Genomic DNA, 18,821 nt, shown 5'->3' with positions numbered 1-18,821 from the left:
TCCGCGGCGGAATAAGAAGCTCCGCCCCCTTGTGGCGCTGGGCCAATATAAAGTGCCTCTGCGAGGGGGCGGAGCGAAGGGCAGCCAATGGGATTCGGGATCGACGGGAAGGCGGGCGGTTCTGGCAGGCGGGGTGGATCCGACCGGTGGCTGAGGTACGGGGAGGGGAAATTAAAAATACCAGAAGCGATACGGGCGGGCGGAGCGGTGTCGCGGAGGTCCCAGAGCTGACTTGTTGCTGACTGGCCCCTTCTGTTTGTTTTTTTCTTTTTTTTCTTCATCTTATAAGTCACGTCGTGTCGCTTTACCCCGCTGCCAGGACCGCAGGCCGCGGCTCGGAGGCGCCCGAGTGGGTGCTGTGAGGGGAAGGGGCGGCGCGGGGGAGCGGCGGCGGGCCGGGAGCGCGGGCAGCCGTTGGCCGCGTTGCCATGGCGACAGGGGTGCGCTGGCGCAGGTGCGCATGCGCCGCCCGGGCCGCCGTTTTGGCGGTTGGGAGGGGGGTCCGTGAGGGGGGTCCGTGAGGCGGCGCCCTGAGGGCGGGCGGGTGGCACGGCGGGGGCCGGGCCGCGGCGGGGCGGTGTGGCGGGTGCTGCGGGCAGCGCATAGCTCATCCCCGGAGCTGCGGCGGGCTGCGTGCCCGCGGATACCGCCCCGAAGCGAAGGTTTGTTTCCCACCGTCGCCTGCGTCTGCTCGGCTTCTCCCTCGCTGCCGGCGCAGCCGGCGAGGCTCTCGGGATGGAAGTGGCAGGCAACGTCAGCTCTAGTGACACGGGGAAGCTCAGGATTTCACATCTCAATTGGCCCAAGCTCTCCAGAAAGTGCCTGTTGTGTTACAGCTAACAAGTCTGCACTTTGTTTTAAACGTAGAGTACTGCCTGCTCCCAGAGAAGATGACTGATAAGTCAGATCCTGTATAACATCGTTAACCTGGGGACACTGCCCTTCTCTCAAGTTGTCAGCGCCACGGTAGGCGGTTTGGCAGTTTGTTTTTATCCCCACGGGACTCCTCTTGCCCTTAGCAACCTCTGCTGACTGTCGGAGGGTTGTACTCCAGCCTTGGGGATTTCCCACCATTTTACCTAAGTCCAGTTCAGGGGTTGTCTCGCACGAACAAAGCCACCACTGTATGGATGTGCCATATGAAGTATTTGCGAAGGCGCTTTGCAAGTTGTAAACTTCCCGGGGCATGAGATGTGTTTCACTTTATGTTTAGAGGAGCGTTATCGGTCCGTGCCAATGCAAATAATAGTGACAGTGTGATCGTATGAACAGTTATTTCAGTACTGAACAACAGTCACAAACCTTTTAACCTTTCCTGCCAAACAGAAATTATTTACTCTCACGTTTGATTCCCCAGGAAACCACGCAATTGTAGCATAAAATTTAAAAAGCAAAGGTTTTCCGTGAGGTTAATTATCTAACTTGTTAGTACAGCGATAGTCCCTACTGTGTTGTCTTGACTCCTCATACATCAAGGAATGCATGAGGAAAGAGTCCACTTTATAAACACTTTGAGAGGTCAAAATCCAAGAGTGTGCCTACTCCCAACTATTTTTATACAAATCCAGTGAAAAAAGGCAAACATAAATCATTCTGTCTATCATTTGAGCAGTGAGGAGGGGAACGTGAGAGAAATAGGGAAGAGGAGTAAAAACCAGCTGAGAGCAGAGGTGTCAGCCTTGCCTTCGCTGCGTTTCCTCTCTCTGTGCAGGCAGCGTGAACATGCTTTTCTGAGAACACAGTTACAAGTCAGTCTGGCTAAGAATCCCGAAAAATGCTTTGTAAATGCTTTATAAAAATGCTTTAAAAAATGCTAAACTGCTTCTCATGTGGCCCCAATTATGAGTGTACATGGTGAGCAGGGCAGAAAGCACTCAGCCCTCTAAACTCAGGTGGGAAGGAATGACTCCAAAAATGCAGATTTTATCGTTCACTGCTGACAGTGAAAACCCTGGGAGCGCTGAGAATTATGCTGACCCTGAGTGCACATGCTTTCTTCTTGCTTTGTACTGATGTTATCCCTTGAGTTCTTTCATGAGGTGTACTTAAGCTCATCTTTCATTTGATTGAAGGGAAACTGTTGGAATGGCCTCAGAAGGGCAAAGCGAGGATACGGAGCATCCATCTGAGCCTCCTGCAGCTCCTGTTCAGAGTAACAGAACATTTCAATGGGGAGCCATACTTGCTGCAGTCAAAGATCAGCTCCCATCTCTGGACTCTGACACCTCCACAGTAAGCACTGGAACCTGCCTTTCTTTCTCACTGTCTTTTAGAAAAAGCTCTCAAAAGCAAGAGAAGGTCACCTTAGCCAGGCGTTTCTGAGTAGCTACTCTGGTGTCCTGGATGGGCAGCCTGTTCTGACTATTGTAACACTGTGCCTGAATCCACAGCCTTCTGGATTATCTCTGATTGTCAAGTGTAATTGCCATCTTGTCTCGCTGTATTCTTTGGAACCTGAAAATGGGACTAATTTCCGCAGACAATAAGTGTTTCTAGGTTGGGAAGAGGAGGGTAGTGGGCATCTCGCAGAATGAGCCCGCATTTCTTCTTAGTTTGTTCAGTCAAAAAGACAGTATGAAAGAAGCATACTGCTGATTGAAATGAAATGATAAGGTTTTATTCTAGAGAGTATTATGCTATTCATTCCAATAATGTACTTGCCAGACAGTAGGCCTGTTAGTGTGTTTTTCTATGTATGAGGATCACAGGACAGTGATATTCCTGAAGGCTTCGTGGTCCACTGGAAAACGCATTTGGCAGATATATCAATCCTGGGTTCTGCTTTTTTCCCTGCCTGTAATTCTCCGCAAGCCATGTTGCCTTTTTGTGCTTCAGTTCTACCAGCAAAGCAGCATGATGCCACTAACCTTTTAATATAAAGCATAAGATTGATCGAGGCTGTGCAGTGTTCTTCACCGTTACAGCTTTTTTACTTGGTGGGTCTTAGTGTCTGGGACAGGCTGCCTCTTGGCTGCTGAAGATCTCTGTTCACAGGACAGCAACAGTCTGAAGGAAGTAATAAAAGTGCCTGCCTCTCTAGTCCAAGATGCTAGCTCTGGCATTGACTTTTCCAAGGTGATAGTGTGGCTCAAGACTCGATTATTAGTGGCCTTTAGTCCAAATCAGAATATTTTGTTAATTTTCAAACATGTATAAACATGGAAAAAATATTTCTGAACACTTAAAGGATATATTTTGTTCTGACTTAGTGTGGCCCTTAATGATACAAAGGGAGTCTTGTGAGCAGTGAAGGAGCCAGAAATGCCTCCATGGGGCATTGATTACTTCTTATTAATCAACCATCGAAGCAGTGTGATCTAGTGGATAAAGTGTTGATACAGATTCCATGACTTGTTTTCTGTGCCTGGCACTATCACTGACATGTTGGACAAGTTACATTGCCTCATTGTTTCTCAGTTCCCCTCTACCCACATTCTGTTTTAGTTATTTAAAACAACTATTGCATTTTAATATGTGTCTGTATAGTATAGATTAAGACCCAACACTCAGAGTTATTTTTAGGTATTCTTGTTGTGTAAGTGTACAATAAGGTTAAGACAGAGAGATAGCTTTCTACTTTGGTGCCAAATACTATTCTATAACTCTAAATCATGTTGAACATTTTTTTACTTATAAAAAATCTACAAATTCTCTGTTTCTATTACATGTGGAAAAAATTTCCTGCTGAAGGAACTGAGGCAATCTATTTGGCACTTACATGCTACCCTGAATTTGCATTCTAAAGATCTGGTTGTATAATCCCTCTCCTGCTTAATGTGAAACAGTAGCCTGCAGTTTCCGTGCTGCACCCTTGTCCGAGCAGTCTCCACTTGTGTGAAGATACGTTTATGCATCTGAGATCTGTAACCTCCATGTGCTGTGCTCCCACATTCGAAAATGGCACTGACAAATGTTTTATGCCCTGAAGTACTTTCATTACCCTGATATGCAATTTAGTAAGAGGAAAGAAGTTCTGTTGCAATTTGCTTCATGTTAAGAAAAATTAGTTACGCCAGACAGAGAGAATTCTCCACAGTGGGAGTTACCGAAAATGTACACTGGCAGAGCAAAGGGACAAGCAGGAAATCTGTGTCCTGACTGCTGAGGAGGTGCTTCATTTCACTTTGGTGTCTCTGCATAAGTACTCATCTCAAATGCATATCTTATGTTCAGAAAAGAGGTTTTCAAAGCTATTTCAACTCTGTCCAACCAAATATAGATACTCCTTTGCATTCTGAATAGTGAATGGCAGGGTCCTGATTGCAGTAATAAGCCATCATGGCCCTGCTCAGCCTCAGCTGGGGCTCCCACCCACACACCCAGCAGCTCTATTTAAGCTCAGCTCTGGGCCTTTACTCTTGGTCTGAGCTATGTTAGGGGAATAGTGGTTTCTAGCTATGGTCCTGCTTGATCCAGATTTTTACCCATGAATTGACTTTCAGGCTTGATCTCTGACCTGCCTCATCACCACAATATTGCCTTATGATGTGGATTCTTGGCTCAGCCTGGTCACTACCTCTGGTTTGTCCTGCTTACTCCTCTTGGGTACTGTGGGGCTGGGCTTTGCCTGGCGAGGCTCTTGCCTTTCCAGTTATGTGCTTCCCCTCCCAGCTCCCCTTCCCTTAGGGAGCAGCCCTGCTCCTGCTGCTCTGTGAGGGTGAATGAGGTAGTGCAAAGAATCACTTGGGAGTTAGAGAACTTGCCCGCTCTTGTCATTGTTTTGCTCAAAGGGATGTTAGTTATCAACCTGCATAGTCATTCAATGTTTTATGTGGTTTTTACAATTGTAGCTTGCTCAAATGTTAGGCCACTGTAAGACAGCCTGGGTTCCAGAGTGTTGGGCTATCAGACTGTCTAGTAAAGAAGTGACTGCAGAAAAAACTATTGTCTCTGAACTTCAGTCAGGCAGTGACAACATAGGATTTGTCACTGCAAAACAGATATTTAGGTGAGTATTACAATCTGTCATTTAATTTATCTTGTTTTGTTTGCAGTCTGACTGTGAGAGTGATGGGGAGCTTTTCATCTACCAGCGGAAACAGCCAGACTTAATTCCTGACCTGTCAGAAGAACTGATGGAGTTTTCCCTGGAAGACTCAAACATGCAGGTTGTTGACTGTTGCATACAGGCTGTACTGCTGTAACCCCACTCTGCTGGTTGTCTCCAGTGTGGGTAGCTGCTGTTGCTATTTGACTTACTTGACTGAATTGTGTGACAGAAGAGCATAGTCCCCAGTACTTTCCCACTAGAGACTAGATCTTTCTTTCTCTTTATGTAATGACCCTTTTAAGCTTTTTCCACCTTGAGAGTTTGGACCTTTTTTTGTCCCATCTCCTTGCAGTTTTTATTATTGTCCTTTCACTGTTTTTTCTTCTGTGCACTAACAGTAACACTGTGCACTGACTCCTAAACTTTTCAGGGTTTGAGATAGTTTAAGCCACCATTTTATGTATCTAGAAAATGTAGAATTAGTTAGGACAGTGGGTCCTAACTGAGGAGGATGAGTATGGAGTTTATTCATTGAACAGCTTTTCTGAGGTAAAATGATTACATTGCTTCTGTGGTGATGATTAGCCATCGTAGGAAGCTGGAAGAGAAGCCAGCCGACCCTATGCTTCCATAATGGGAACACTAACGTTGTGCTGCTTTTTCCCAGCTGTTTATCTTGGTGTAAGAAGTGTCACATGATGAGCACATGTAAGGAAAATTAATTTCAAGGATGTACTTCTTGAAGTTATAGTCTCTGGAAAGTAAACAGTCGTACTGTTTTCCATGGTGGATATAGTGTGTGCTGTTACCAGATGGTGTCTGAGTTGGAACTGCTGTCTGCCACTCACTTCGTTTTGGTTTACTGTCAGCTTCTAAAGGTTCTGGACATATGACTTTCTGCATGTGTGTATTTTCTCTACCTGTAGCAAACCCAGGAAACAGAAAGACACCCATGGGAGATCTGGAATGCAGATATGGAAAGTTTTGGCTTTCAGAAAAAAACAGATGGTGCCCAAGTCATTGCAAAAGAAGATGTACAGACGATTAAAGAGGAGGCTTCCAATCTTGCCAGCCATACTGAAGAAATTCCAAGCCAAAAGGGAGCTGTTCTTGAAGAGTCTCTTGCAGATGCCACAGATCACCTTGAAGAAAAAGAACTGAGCAGGAGACAGCAAATACAGCTTAATACAGCATTGTCTGTGGAAGAGCTGGACAGTCGAAAAGAGAGAAGAAAGCTGATAGAGGCAGAGATACTCTCCAAAATAATTCTGGAGTCATCACCAGGCCACCTGGAGCTAGATGTCAAGCCTCCCTCACATGGCATTAGCAACAGTCTAGAAAGAAATGCTAAGGAAGAAGCCTCCTCAGATGATCATCTTCAAAAACTGACCCATTTGTCATTGCAGGTAAGTGGGCCAAACAAAAAGCTTTGGGGAGTGCTGCTTGTGGGGTAGAGGGTGCAGTGCATTGCTTGCACAATCCTACTAAAATAGAGAACTGAAATGCCAAATTCTGCACACACCACAGTGTTCTTTGCTTTCATTGTTGTCCTGAATTTGCGTTTTGTTGGGTCATGTGCTGTACAAGCTACCAAAAAACTATCTTTGTCTCAGAGCTGTCATTAAGAGTCCATAATGGTAGCAAAAGCCGTGGGTCAGCAGCGTGCTTCACGGTCTTATTCAGGAAAGCCGGCCACAACATCTGTCCCTGGGAAGGCAGGGATCTCTTCTGTTCCCAGGCAGACTTTGCATTAAACCGGTGAGATTTCCAGCACCTTGTCCTTTCTGTAGCACCGTGGTAATGCTGGAGGTGAGAGGAGAAGGTGGTGGGGGCTGTTCCTGAAATCTTGAATCTCTTCCACCTGAGGCAGGTGCTTAGGTCTGTGGGCCAGCTCCTGTGTGTTTAACTGGTATGTGGCCCCAGTGTGGAGAGGCTGTTCACTTCAATGCTGTAATTACAGATCTCTACTTCTTGTATTGATTTTTAAGGTCATTAGGACTTAATCAGCTCAGAACATGAACCTGATATTTCTGTTGAAAACCTTCTATAGAATCAGAGTACAGATGTTTCCTTTCCCCTTTCATCTACACTCATAAAAAGAAACTTTTTGGTGTTAGAGCAGTTCTAGTGTAGGCAAAGAATGCAGGTGCCTGCCTGTTTTGTTTTTGTTTGGTTTTCTTTTAATTGTGCTGCATCATTTAATCATGCCATTATCAGAGGGGATCTTTTTCAAGCAGTTTTAGGTTTAATTCCCGTCTCACCTCGTGTAAGTCAGTTGCTCTGTTAGTTCAGGAGGCATGATTTTCCTTCCAGAACCTGTTTGATGTCACTGACTTCAATGAACTGAAGTCTGATGCTTTTGGGTGAGTACTGAGACAGGCTCAGTGTATTCTCACTTTCATAAAGTGAGGGCAAAGCTGTATCCTTTGTGTCCATGGTGTGTGTGTTTAGGTTTGATGGCTGCTTGTTACTTCCCAGCTCAGCCAGGTACTGCAGTTTATGTCAAGTAAAGTTGTTAAAACTAATATACAATTTCTTCTTAATTCTAATCATATCAGTTCATTTGAAAATGCTTTTTTCTTAAAGTGTATTTAAGTCCCTTTCTGTGTTAGAAATGGAATTGTGCAAATCTTTGTTTCTTCTGGAATCTGTGTATTAAGGATAAAGCCTTAATACAGCAGGTTAGATGATAGTTGGATCTTTTTATCATAATGGCTTGTATTTAAGCACTGTTATTGATAAAGAAGCTTAGTACCAACTGCATCATAATTAAAGCAAATGTGTATGTTGTATTTCCCTTCAGACTGTTTGATAAACCAGCACCTGTACTGACCTGTGATGTGGTTTTCTTTGTAGCAAGCTCAGCTGCCAGTCATTTGTCACTCTTCCAGACCAATACATCTCCAGGACATTGTTGAACCAGTATGAGCTTTGTGTTGGTGTGAAAGACTTCAGCTTGTGGCTCTCATCAGGCTTCTACCTTTCATCAGCTGCAGTGTGTAATGTTAGAATAGATCTAATCGTGGGTCAGGTGTGTGTGAAGATTTATCACTCTGCAAAGAGTGAGACTCTTCTCTGAAATGGGAGGGGCAGATGACAGGTTTTTACAAGGTGAAGCTGCATGTTTTGGAGGCTGCTTCTGCTTTTCTAAAGCTTTTGAGTGGTCATATGAAAGGCATGTCAGCTGTAGTTGTGACATCGTTGCTGTAATTGAGAGCCAGCTTCCTTTTAAAAAAAATCATGAGTACTTCTAAGTTCTGGTGATGATATTTCAAATGGATGTGGATTTTTTTTAATTAAAACTTTAATTTCGAATAATATTCAGAGGGGAAAGCAATCAGTGTTTTAAATGCATGTGAACTTTTGTCATTGCAGACTGGTTCTCGTACCTAAGTTAGCAGTGTGCAGTGCAAGCGTACCCTCAGCCAGTGTATGTGAGGATGATCAGTTTTGTTGCTATGAATCAATCTTCAGTGTGGGATAAGCAGCTGTGAGGTAGCAGCTGATGCTGGCTGTACCTAGAGGAATGGGAATGTGCCCTGGTCGGACATTGGAGGGGGAGGAAAAGACTGAGGGCCTTATCTCAAAGAACTGGAAAGCCAAAAGTCCTTCTCGTGTTAGTGGCAGTGAGAAGTTCTCGGCATTATTCAGGATCAGAATATGTATGCTTGGTCTTGTGTCAGGTCATCTTTTAATCTATTTTGCTGTCTCCAGGGGTTTTCTGTGGGCTATATCAGAAGGGCTCAGATTCTCAGCGAAAAAGCCTCAGCAGAAGTGGATGAGGCAGCTGGATACATGCACTCTGCAAAGAGAGACAGTAAATGCACAGCACTTCCTTGTGGAGATGCCTAAAGCAAGCTGGCAGTGTAGTTAGGGACATGATCTTTTGGAGACAGTGAAAGGGTGAGGAAAGGTACTTGGAGGAGTGGACAGAGGGAAATAAAATATGTGGGGATCTGGTACGGTTAGTGGGTTTGAGGGATGAAGAGGAGTACTTGCTGTTGGAAAGAGGCTTTCAGCATTTGAATGCATGTGGAGGACTGAGCCACATGGAGGACATAACATGAGTTATATCCCAGCCTATGGCGAGAGGGGTTGGGTGGATATTTAGGATGGGCTTTGGAGGTCCCTTCCAATCCCTAACATTCTGTGATTCTGTGACTTATGTTTCTCCTTTTAAGGAGCTGTCAGTTCAGTCCATTCTAGAAACTTCTAGACTTTGCAGTTTTAAGTGTGGAAGGAGAAGGTACTCCACCTTCGTTATATTTGAATGAACAATTGATTAATCCTTCGCTGGTTTCTCTGAGTATTTATACTGCACTTATCTAGGCTGGATGTGCAGAGCTTTGGCAATGATGTCAGGCAAGCTGTTTTCAAACAGTAAATATCCTTTTGTCAGTTATGCCAATCATTGAGGCTCATGGTGAAGCAACTGTGTCCAAAGTGACACACTGCTTCATCTACTGGCAAGTGACAGTGGCATAGTACTGGAGATAAGGTGAACTTCCATGCCGTTTGTGTATTTATATGTGGCAGGAAAATATGATGGAGTTACTACAAAGAATGTGAGTCAAAGGAACTTTTATTTTGTAGCAGTCTTTTGGGAGTGAATTTCCCATCACATTTTGGCTGTCTTCTTTCAGAATATTGAGAAATGGGATGTAGACAAGATTCTCGAGGAGCTGGAGCAGCAGAAAGATAACAGTCATGCAGAAGTTGCTTTCTCCACAGCGAATCATGGTAACACTGCTAAATTAATACCAACTTTGCTGAAGGTGTATAAAAAGAAATAAAACTCAGGTTTCTGTGTTTGTCATTCTCTGCAGCATCATCTTGAATGTTGAAATCATAGTGGGTTTTTTATGCCTGTGTAAAATGTATTTTTAATTAATTAGCTTCCCTCAAGATTTCATCTTGCTTGTGTAGCTTGAAACCAGTGCTTTGTGGCCTGTCATGGCCTAAGAGTGAATCAGACAAGGTGGATGAAGGTTAGAAGTCAGTTTGTCAGAACCAGATGACCATAGTATCTTTATCCTTCCCCTTCTGACAGGTTGTAGAGAAAGGGACAATGTGAAAATGGGGAAAGGGTATATGGGGTGATCCCATGGCAGAAGACCACAACTGGTGATTCTTTTTGTTGCTCTTCCATAGAGACCTTCAGGGGTATGTCTGAAAATGAGCTCATGAAGAAGCTAGAAGAGCTGTGTGCCAGGCAGTCCAGGACAGTGTCTCCATACTGCAGGTGGCCATCAGCCAAGCTCTCCTCCTTTCAAGACCAGCAAGACAATAAGAAGTAGGTCCTTTTCTGTCATATACACTAGATAATCAAGGCTGCCAGTAGGGATACCTGGAAACTTGTGTTCTGTAGGTGCTTTTCTCTGTAGCCTCTGCAGAAAGCTGATAGCATAGTTGGAATATGCTGCAGGGATGTTAAAGGGAAAAACTAAGACTTGGTCATTCACATACATTTGATGATAAATGGTCAGTATCCTGCCACCTTGGCATTCTCCATCAGCCCCCACCTTTGTCTAGACCTTATCAGATACTTGGGACAAATGGGAGAGGCAGGAAAACAAGGCTAAGCAAATTATCATGGCCACATTTCTTCTCATCTAGGGTACCAGGTTCTCTTACTGGTATCTCAATTTAGCTAAAGTATACAGGATTTTTTTTTTTTGTGGGTATCTGTAGTGATGTTAGTGCATCTTGGAGGGTTCTGTGTGAAGGAAGTGGATTCCCAGACTGTTCAGAGGGAACAACATCAATGGTGGCAGCACAGAGGAAACGGTAGTGAAACAAACCTGTAAAGAGAAAGGTGCCATGAGGATACTTTTCCAGAGCAGGGAGAGCCATTAAGATGATTTGCACTTTGTATGCTCTGAAGGATAAAACAGAATTACCAAAGGAGGCAAACAGGAAAAAGGGACCTGTTTTTTACTGATTGACACTGGGCTCTTAAAACTTGGAAGCTCTTTGATACCAGAACTGCCTACCTTTGTTCTATAGAACGATTTGACGTTGTCAGTTTTTAAGAACTAAATATCCTTCATCGTGCTGCCTGTGATCCGTATTCCCTGGGGGAAGCTGAATCTTTGAGTTCAGCTTTGTAAGGTGGTGGATAGTAGGCAGAAGCAGGGTTTGAATCTGTACAGTAGCCAAGCACAAAGCTCCTTTCACAATCCAATTTCCATCATAATCCACACTCTGCAGGACTTCTTGTCTGGATAAGGCGGAGGACATGCTGAAACAATGTTTTCTATACTTAGGGATGTTGCCTTCCTATCCACTTCACCAAGTTCTCTAACGATGGACTGGATGAGATTACAGAGCCTGCCAGAGCCTGTGACCGTGTACATAGATTTAAGAGATGCTAAACCACAGAACTCAGTAACATCCCCTGATGAGAAACAAAGGTAAATTCTGGCTTTATTGTTGGTGAGAAGTAAGTAACAAAAAGTAGGAAACTGAAACCTTCTCTTTACGTCTCGTACTTTTGAAATATAACTTTAAAAGCGTTCTCTTCTTCCACACCTCTGTGACCTTAGTAGGAAGGCATTGCCCCTGTCTGAGCTCAGACATATTTTCAGGACAGAAAAACTTGTCTCAGAAGAAGCAAATATGTGGGGATGCAGGCAGCACAGAAAGGACAGGCAAAATCATCCAGGGAAATAACATTTAGAAAGTTTCCATCTATAAAGGAGTGGGCAGTTACTGGAAAGCAATGCCTGCAGCTGTCTGAGTTGGGCTAGCATTCTGACAGCACTGTGTACAAAATGGGCATCCTTGATGGCATTCCTGGCAAGCAACCATAGGTGCTGATTTCTGTTTCCTATGTGATAAGAGGACTTTATCTAGTCAGTTGTGGGAGGCCAAATTCTTCTCAATCTGCAACAGATTCTGGCAAACACGTCCTTTGCCTGAGAGCTAATGGTGTCTGGGGTAGCTGTTTGCTCCCTTCTCAAGATGTATATTTGCTGCAGCAGGAGATTGGAGAAAACAGGCACCAGAAGAAACCTTGTAGTTAATAAACAGCTAGTAGTTAATAAACTAGCTGTTTAGTCTATTAAACTAGTTAATAAACTAGCTAACACATCTTGAGGTAGTTGCTTGAATTTTTTTTTTGTGAGAGTAATGGTATGAAGAACTATCCATAACACGTGGAAGTATCTCTCCCTTTCTCCTAATGATTCTAAATTTGCATCCTAGAAATGACAAAAAGCCAACACCCAGTTGGAACAGAGTTAACTAATATGCTCTAATTTGTTTCATAGTGCAAGTGACAGCTCCACTGAAGAAGAAGAAGAAGAGACAATGACAATTAAGGACCAAGCAGAAAGGAGAATGTAAGAATCTTTACCAGGACCCTAGTTCAAATGATATGATGTTCACTTTTTCTGAAACTAAAGTAATTGCCCTAACTGTGATTAGAGTGAGAGCTTGTGTACTGAAATATCTCTGTTCCTGGTCTTCCCAGCAAAAAAGCCCAATCCTGGCAGTGCTTCAGTCTGATCAGATCACTCTTTTCTATTGCATGGTACAGATACCGAAGGTAGAAAATAGTTGTTGATCCTTGAGGCAGTATAACACCTTGCTCCTGTACAGCTGCATGGAAACAGCTCAAAAGACAAATAGAGTAGACCTGGGTGGCTGGGAAACCTCGCTCTTTCTCCAGATATGTTTGAGTGACATGAGAACTGGCTTTTAAATGACTCAGAATCAAACTTTGAAAATGTTGTAGGGAGTTGACTCAGACAAACCTTTATTTTTAGAAATAATGAAATAGGCTAGAATGGATGTTGATTTAAAGAGAATGTTGAATACATTGAGTGGGCAGTGATGCTCCCAATTCTTAATTGGAGAGGGAGGAAGTGGGGAAAGGGGAGAGTGTGATGGAATTCTGAACTGTGAATTCTTCAATAGGCACAGACGCCAGCCTTTTCCTGTTGCTAAACTTAGGGCTTGATTCATACCCATAGGTTGTTAGGCACTTGTTTAATGTGAAGGAGATATGTCAAGCTTTAAACACCTTACTGCGTTCATGCTCTGGATCACATTTAGAATTCTGATGCACGTAAGTTGACGTTACAGCAATGCAGAGGACGAGCAGAACATTTGTATTGTTGTGCCAGCCAATTACTCTTTTTTTTTTTAATGATTTGAAAGAATAAATGATTCAACAAGGAATGGAGCCTAAACACTCAATATAATTTAGAACATCTAATCCAAAGCCATCATGAAGCAGGGACAAGATGATTCTTGGGTAACTCTCACTGGCACTGGTGCAAATGCAGAAGTTGCATCAGTGTAAATCCAGAGTGATGGAGAGCAGAGTTTAGCTGGCTGGATTTTGATTCTTTTTAATGTTGCTAAAGAACATACACAAACGAATTCCCTGGCAAGTGTTATTCGGTTCTGTTTCTAAATAAGAAAGCCTTGTGGTCTCAGTAGGGCAAGATTCTGATCTCATTCACGAGGGGTCAATGCTGGTTTTGCTCTTATCTGGATGGAATTATTAAACAGGGCTACATATTCTGTAGTACAATATACCTACATGTTAAGGCCTTGGAGGGTTAGTCGGCTTGATCTCCAGGCACTGAGCCTAGAAAATATGCTGCTGGTTTGTCCCTGGAGTGCTCGGGTAGTCAGTGCCATCTCTAGCACTGTACCATAAGGCTACTCTCTAATACATGGCTCTCCTAAAATTACTACTACTTAGGCATGCTCCTTAGTAGTCCAGCCATCAATGTTAAATGTTGATTTGATGGTTTGGGAGAATTGGGATCTTGAAGGAGAAAGAATACTCTCCATCTGGTTTGTTTTTTTACTTCTGAGAAGCATTGGTTTAGTTTAGATAAGTACAGCAGTACGATGCTGTGTACTCACACATACCACCTAACCGCATCATTAATATCCAACATAAACAATCAGTTACTCAGTCCGTGTACTTTTCAGCTACCACTAAAACAAGGTATATTATTTGCTCACAATCTCCAGATGAGCTATGAATTGATGGTGGCCTTCCTGTAGCAGGTTACTTGGGAGACTCATCATTGAAGAGAGCTGCAAGACAGAATAACCACATCTGCCCCTTATGTCACGATAGGACATTTCACAACAAATACTATCACAATATTGTGGTTGCTGATAGTTCAGCAGTCTCGTTAACCTGCAGGAGACATGGGTGAAATTAAGCCAAAGACTCAAAAATCCTAAGAATTATTAGAAGAACTTTTCTTCTCTATGTATTTGAATCCCAACCTCTGTATCCAAAGGGGACAAAAATCTGTAGACTCGAATTTCTGTGCTAACATCACATTTGTTCCGGGCTCTTCTAGTAGGTGTGTGTTGTGCCTGAAATGCAAGAGAGGTAAGTAAATTGCCAGTAAGATCAGTTTCATGTTCTGTCACTGTAGTGTTTTATGTGTTGCCTGGGCTGCTGCTGCTATTACCAATAAGCTATTATTTGTGTAGATGCCCAGTCCTTGTTTTGAGCTGTCACTCATATGAGAAGTTCCTCAGATTTTGAATTTATTCATGTAATGCTTTATCTTGATTAATCAGGTTTTTATTTTCTTTGCAGGAGGAATTGCTCAGGGAAAAGCCGGCTACTGCAGCAACTCCGTACAGCCCGTAAAGAAGCCTCAGAGCTCCTTCATAAAGCATCTACCCTGGCTGAAAAACTTGAAGGCATAAAACAGGATCCAGAAAGTCTGGAAGAGATAGATTCCTCTAAAATAAGTCAAACCCAACGTTTTAAAGTGAGGCAAGAGACAAATAAGGTGATTCCCAGGAAACTGAGATTGAAACCAGAGAAAAGAAATACCCCTTTGTCAAGCCATGGGAGCAATGGAGCTGATGTAGAAAAAGAAAACAGAATGGAAGTTGAGACGGTTCAACATTCAGGAAATGCTCCAGAGTCTCCTCTAACTACCACTGAATTGTCAAGGTATCACAGAAAAAAATAAGAATAGTATTGATTGAGGAAATAAAAGGCCTCTGCCTCCTTGGGCTTGGTTCAACGTAGTGTGTGCTGCATCAGGTCTAATTTTGAAGTGAAATGAGGTGGTTGCCTTATGTACCTGCCCAGCTATTTGGGAGAGCTCCCTTAGACTGACTTTTCAAAGGTTATATTCTGCCTGCTATTTTCAGAGTGAAATTTAACATTTTGGCTTTGACATACGAGCCCTCGAAAGAATTAGTCTCTAGAGCAAGTGGATTCTGTTACTTTTCCAGTGTTATGCAGTTGCCTACCCTGCCACTTAGGCACTTCAGCTCCTGTGTACTTGGTTTAAATGGCAGATGGTTGGTTGCAGGTTTTTTTTCCTCTATGGGATTCCTGACATTAAAGCTCATTGCTTCCATCAGTTCTATAAAACTCCGTTTTGTCTACTTGTTAGCCTGCCACATAGATGGCAGACCATGGCTTGGCAAAAATATGTCTTCTGTATTGTTGCTGAGTAATAGATCACAATGATTTTAATGAATTTCAGTTTTCTTTCTTGCTGTTCTAATTATTGTTGGGGCACCTGGGGCTTGAAGAATTTGGAAGAAATTGAACTTAGTATTTGCTGTGGAAATGGCAGATGAAATCTTTCTGCAGATGTCAAAATACAGAAAGATGGAAAGCCTTGGTTCAGGGGAAATTTGTCACTGTATTATAGCAGATAGGAAAGGAAACGGAGTTAGACTGAGAATTTTGGTGTGGAAATGGGGAGTGAAACATCACCAACACACCTCTGCTTAATGGAGTTCTGGTCTCCAAATAGATTGTCACCACTTATCAGAGTGGTGAGGTCTGCTCCTTTTCTTTCTTTTTTTTAAGAGAGATGATGTCATCCAATGACAGGTTCTTGTGTCCCCCCACAAACACCATAAACACTTTCTAAATCTATTTTAGCCTTTCCTGTCATGATTCACTCTCAAGTGTATGTTATAAATATAAGAAAAAGGAAATGCAAAGAGATGAACAAGGGTGCTTTTTCTCCCAAGTGCAAAGCTTAAGTGAAACAGAATCTGTGTATTTTTCAGGACAGAAGAATGTAAAAGAGAGCTATCCCAAAAGGAAGAACAGATGAAAGAGAGACACAGGAGGCAGAGATTCCAGGAGCAGCTGGAGAGATTGCAGCCTCAGCAGTCAGTTACTGGAAAGCAGCCCATGGCAGAGAAAACCCCCGTTCTGTTCCACATGGTTAGTAGTTCAGTGTAGGACTGTCCCTTGCAGAATGGCTTCCTGGCCAAATGCATATGTGATCCTAGAAGCAAAAAGCAATTTTTATTGTATTATTTAAAGTCTTTGTTATGGAGCACCATTACCTGATGAGATGAGCAGTCCTACAGCTCTTGTCTCACACCAATAATATTTTTCTCACCTCTCCTGTATGGGGAATACTCCCCTTAGAGCTGCCCACCAGGCCTGGCGTGTCAGGGTATGGCAGGAGTCCTGGCTCGCTGAAGTCAGTGGGCTCAGTGTCATCTACTTCACGACAGCCAGACTTTTCCACATGATTTTTCATAACCTTTTAGAAAGGTGAAATATTCTTACTGACATACTTATAAAGCAAAGCCTGTGGTGAGTTCTGTCTGGTTACCTGCCCCTAGCAGCTTTATATTTCAGTTTTGTGGGTAGGTTTCAAGGATTGTGGTTTTAGTAATAGGTTTTGCTTTTGGCTGATGTCCTGATTAAGGGAGTATGAAATTATCCTGATTTTTCCCAGAGCCTTAAGTATGGCTCAGAGGACAAGGCTGTCTTCCCTCCTGAGCAGATTTGTATTTGTAGTCCTAATTCATCCTTGCAGTGATTTAACTGAACACAAGACCAGCTGAGAAGGTAAGAGGAGGTGAGAAACTGCAGAGTTTGTCCATGGGTCCACCATCATGATTTATTTGAGCTGACAGCAATAACAAAGCTCTTCTGTCAGTATGAAAGTTGAAAGACCTTACAGCCCTGACCTGGGGGATGGACAATTCAATTTGATTCTTTTGTAAGCAATTGACTAGTGTCTTTCTGCAGATTAAAACCTCATTTCTTTAAATGTTGGGTTAATAACTGATGAGAAGTACAGGACTAACAAACTGACAGCTGAATTTCCCTCTGTCAGCCTGCTCTGGCAAGGACAGTGCACTGCACAGAGCTCTGTTTTGAAGGTTGCAGAGTTTGTGATTCTAGTCTTCAGACTTGCTCCTTTCTCAGTCTGCTGGGAGGTACCACCGAATTCCAGTTAGCCCTTATTAAGATGCAGGCACTTACTTGCTCATCAGAAATACACTTAAGCTTTGCTAACTCATTCCTGACAATGCACCAAGCGATTGCTGGATTGTTCTGGATCTTGGTCATTTCCCATACTTGCTGTGCTGAAGCCAATAAAATGAAGATGACAGCTTGGTGATGTGGTTTCTCCCGAGTACGACTCAGGGTATATCTACACTGTAGTCTTGCTGTGACTGAATCATGGTGTAAATGTGTCTGTAAGAGCTTTAATGGTATTACTGACAGCTAGTCCTGGCAGCATGGACATTGGCATAAGTTAACCAGCCCAGGATTTAATCAGCTTCTGATGCCTGGTACCGAAACTAACTGACAGGCTACTTGGGGGAAACCTGCCTGAACTTACAAGGCACTGTTGGTAGAAACAAAATAAGCACAACCCATAATAACTGTATTCTGTGGGCAACTTTTCTGTTCGTTCTTCAGAAGTATTCATTATTAAAATTAAGAATGAAAAATGTATCAGCATTGTCTATCAAATACAAGTCATTTATAAGATTACTTGAAATACAGCTTGACAGCAGCATTTTTCTTTGAATTAGAACAGGTTTTTCTTTCTTTTTTCCTTTGCTGCACATAGGAAGGCAGAAAAACTTGAATGTTTTGACATTTAAAACTAAAGCAGCTGTAATTTGGCAGCTGTGTCTCTCAGTGAAAATATCTAATATCTATATATAAACATGTATATTTGAAGAACAAGCCACAGTGTTTGACAGGGTAGCACACTTTCAAATTTGTTTTTAAGTCTGTTGTTTTGGCAATGATAGATGTTCAGATCTGGAACACTTGTCATAGTTTCCAGAATTCCTCTGACCATTTATAATATACATAAATAATTGAATTAAATAATAATCAGAGAGAAAGCTTAGAAACTCTGCAATTACTGTAACTGAGGTGCTGGGAAAGAAGCACAAAGGAAATTTAAAAAGCTGCATTAGGGTTACATTAGAGTTCTTGTCTAAAATTTAAAAGCAGTGAAATTCAGATTTAATGCTGCTGTCTTTTTTTTTTTTCCTTAACCTAGTTCAGTCAAACTCTGTGCTCAGCTTCTCTCTGTGGGAAGCACTAATATAAATGAGAATCAGGTTTGGGAGGAACACTTTCAAAACAGTGCAGGTAACTTAGGAGACCAAGAACTAACTTTCAGAGGTACTTCAGCGTCTGAAGAAGGGGCTGATATCCAGTGGTATTTTCAACACGTGCAAATCCCAAGTTCCCCTGGAAATGAGTGGGTTCATTCTAAGAATTCTACCTGTCTGTCTTTAGGTATCTGAATACTTTTTCAGTCTGGCCACCTCTTACTTCTAAAAAGAAGAACCTGGGGGTTTTTTTACAATTTTTTTTTTTTTTTGCTGCTCCCCTCCACCACCCAAATGTTCAGTGAACCTTAACACTGGTGTGAGTTGATCTTTTCTGAAAATGGTGCCCTTAACCACATTTTAACCTTTAGACCTAATTCAGAATTGATTCAAGCATCTGCAGTTCTCCTGAAAGCCAGCAGAGTGGTGATGTGATCCATGCTGTAAGGTCAGGTTGAATTAATGGTTCGGAGTAACAGGCATAGGG

At 42.8% G+C, this 18,821-nt stretch overlaps 1 protein-coding gene across 1 annotated transcript in view; it reads left to right on the top strand.

Moving 5' to 3' along the window:
• The first annotated feature begins 290 nt into the window (after nucleotides 1-290).
• The window catches only part of DNAAF8 (dynein axonemal assembly factor 8), a 91,596-nt gene continuing 73,065 nt past the window's right edge, over nucleotides 291-18,821 (top strand). Inside the window, exons 1-12 of the mRNA XM_068420236.1 lie at nucleotides 291-349; nucleotides 868-966; nucleotides 2,073-2,232; nucleotides 4,995-5,108; nucleotides 5,926-6,396; nucleotides 9,634-9,730; nucleotides 10,142-10,283; nucleotides 11,257-11,403; nucleotides 12,262-12,333; nucleotides 14,018-14,020; nucleotides 14,571-14,936; nucleotides 16,019-16,178. Coding sequence (XP_068276337.1) covers nucleotides 2,086-2,232; nucleotides 4,995-5,108; nucleotides 5,926-6,396; nucleotides 9,634-9,730; nucleotides 10,142-10,283; nucleotides 11,257-11,403; nucleotides 12,262-12,333; nucleotides 14,018-14,020; nucleotides 14,571-14,936; nucleotides 16,019-16,178 — 1,719 coding nt within the window. The 5' untranslated portion in view covers nucleotides 291-349; nucleotides 868-966; nucleotides 2,073-2,085. The remainder of the gene's footprint in view (nucleotides 350-867; nucleotides 967-2,072; nucleotides 2,233-4,994; nucleotides 5,109-5,925; nucleotides 6,397-9,633; nucleotides 9,731-10,141; nucleotides 10,284-11,256; nucleotides 11,404-12,261; nucleotides 12,334-14,017; nucleotides 14,021-14,570; nucleotides 14,937-16,018; nucleotides 16,179-18,821) is intronic.

This window comes from Nyctibius grandis, chromosome 30, assembly GCF_013368605.1.
Source record: "Nyctibius grandis isolate bNycGra1 chromosome 30, bNycGra1.pri, whole genome shotgun sequence".
Lineage (NCBI taxonomy): Eukaryota > Metazoa > Chordata > Aves > Nyctibiiformes > Nyctibiidae > Nyctibius > Nyctibius grandis.
The sequence above is the reverse complement of the archived record's forward strand: the minus strand, read 5'-3'. Positions and strand labels throughout refer to the sequence as shown.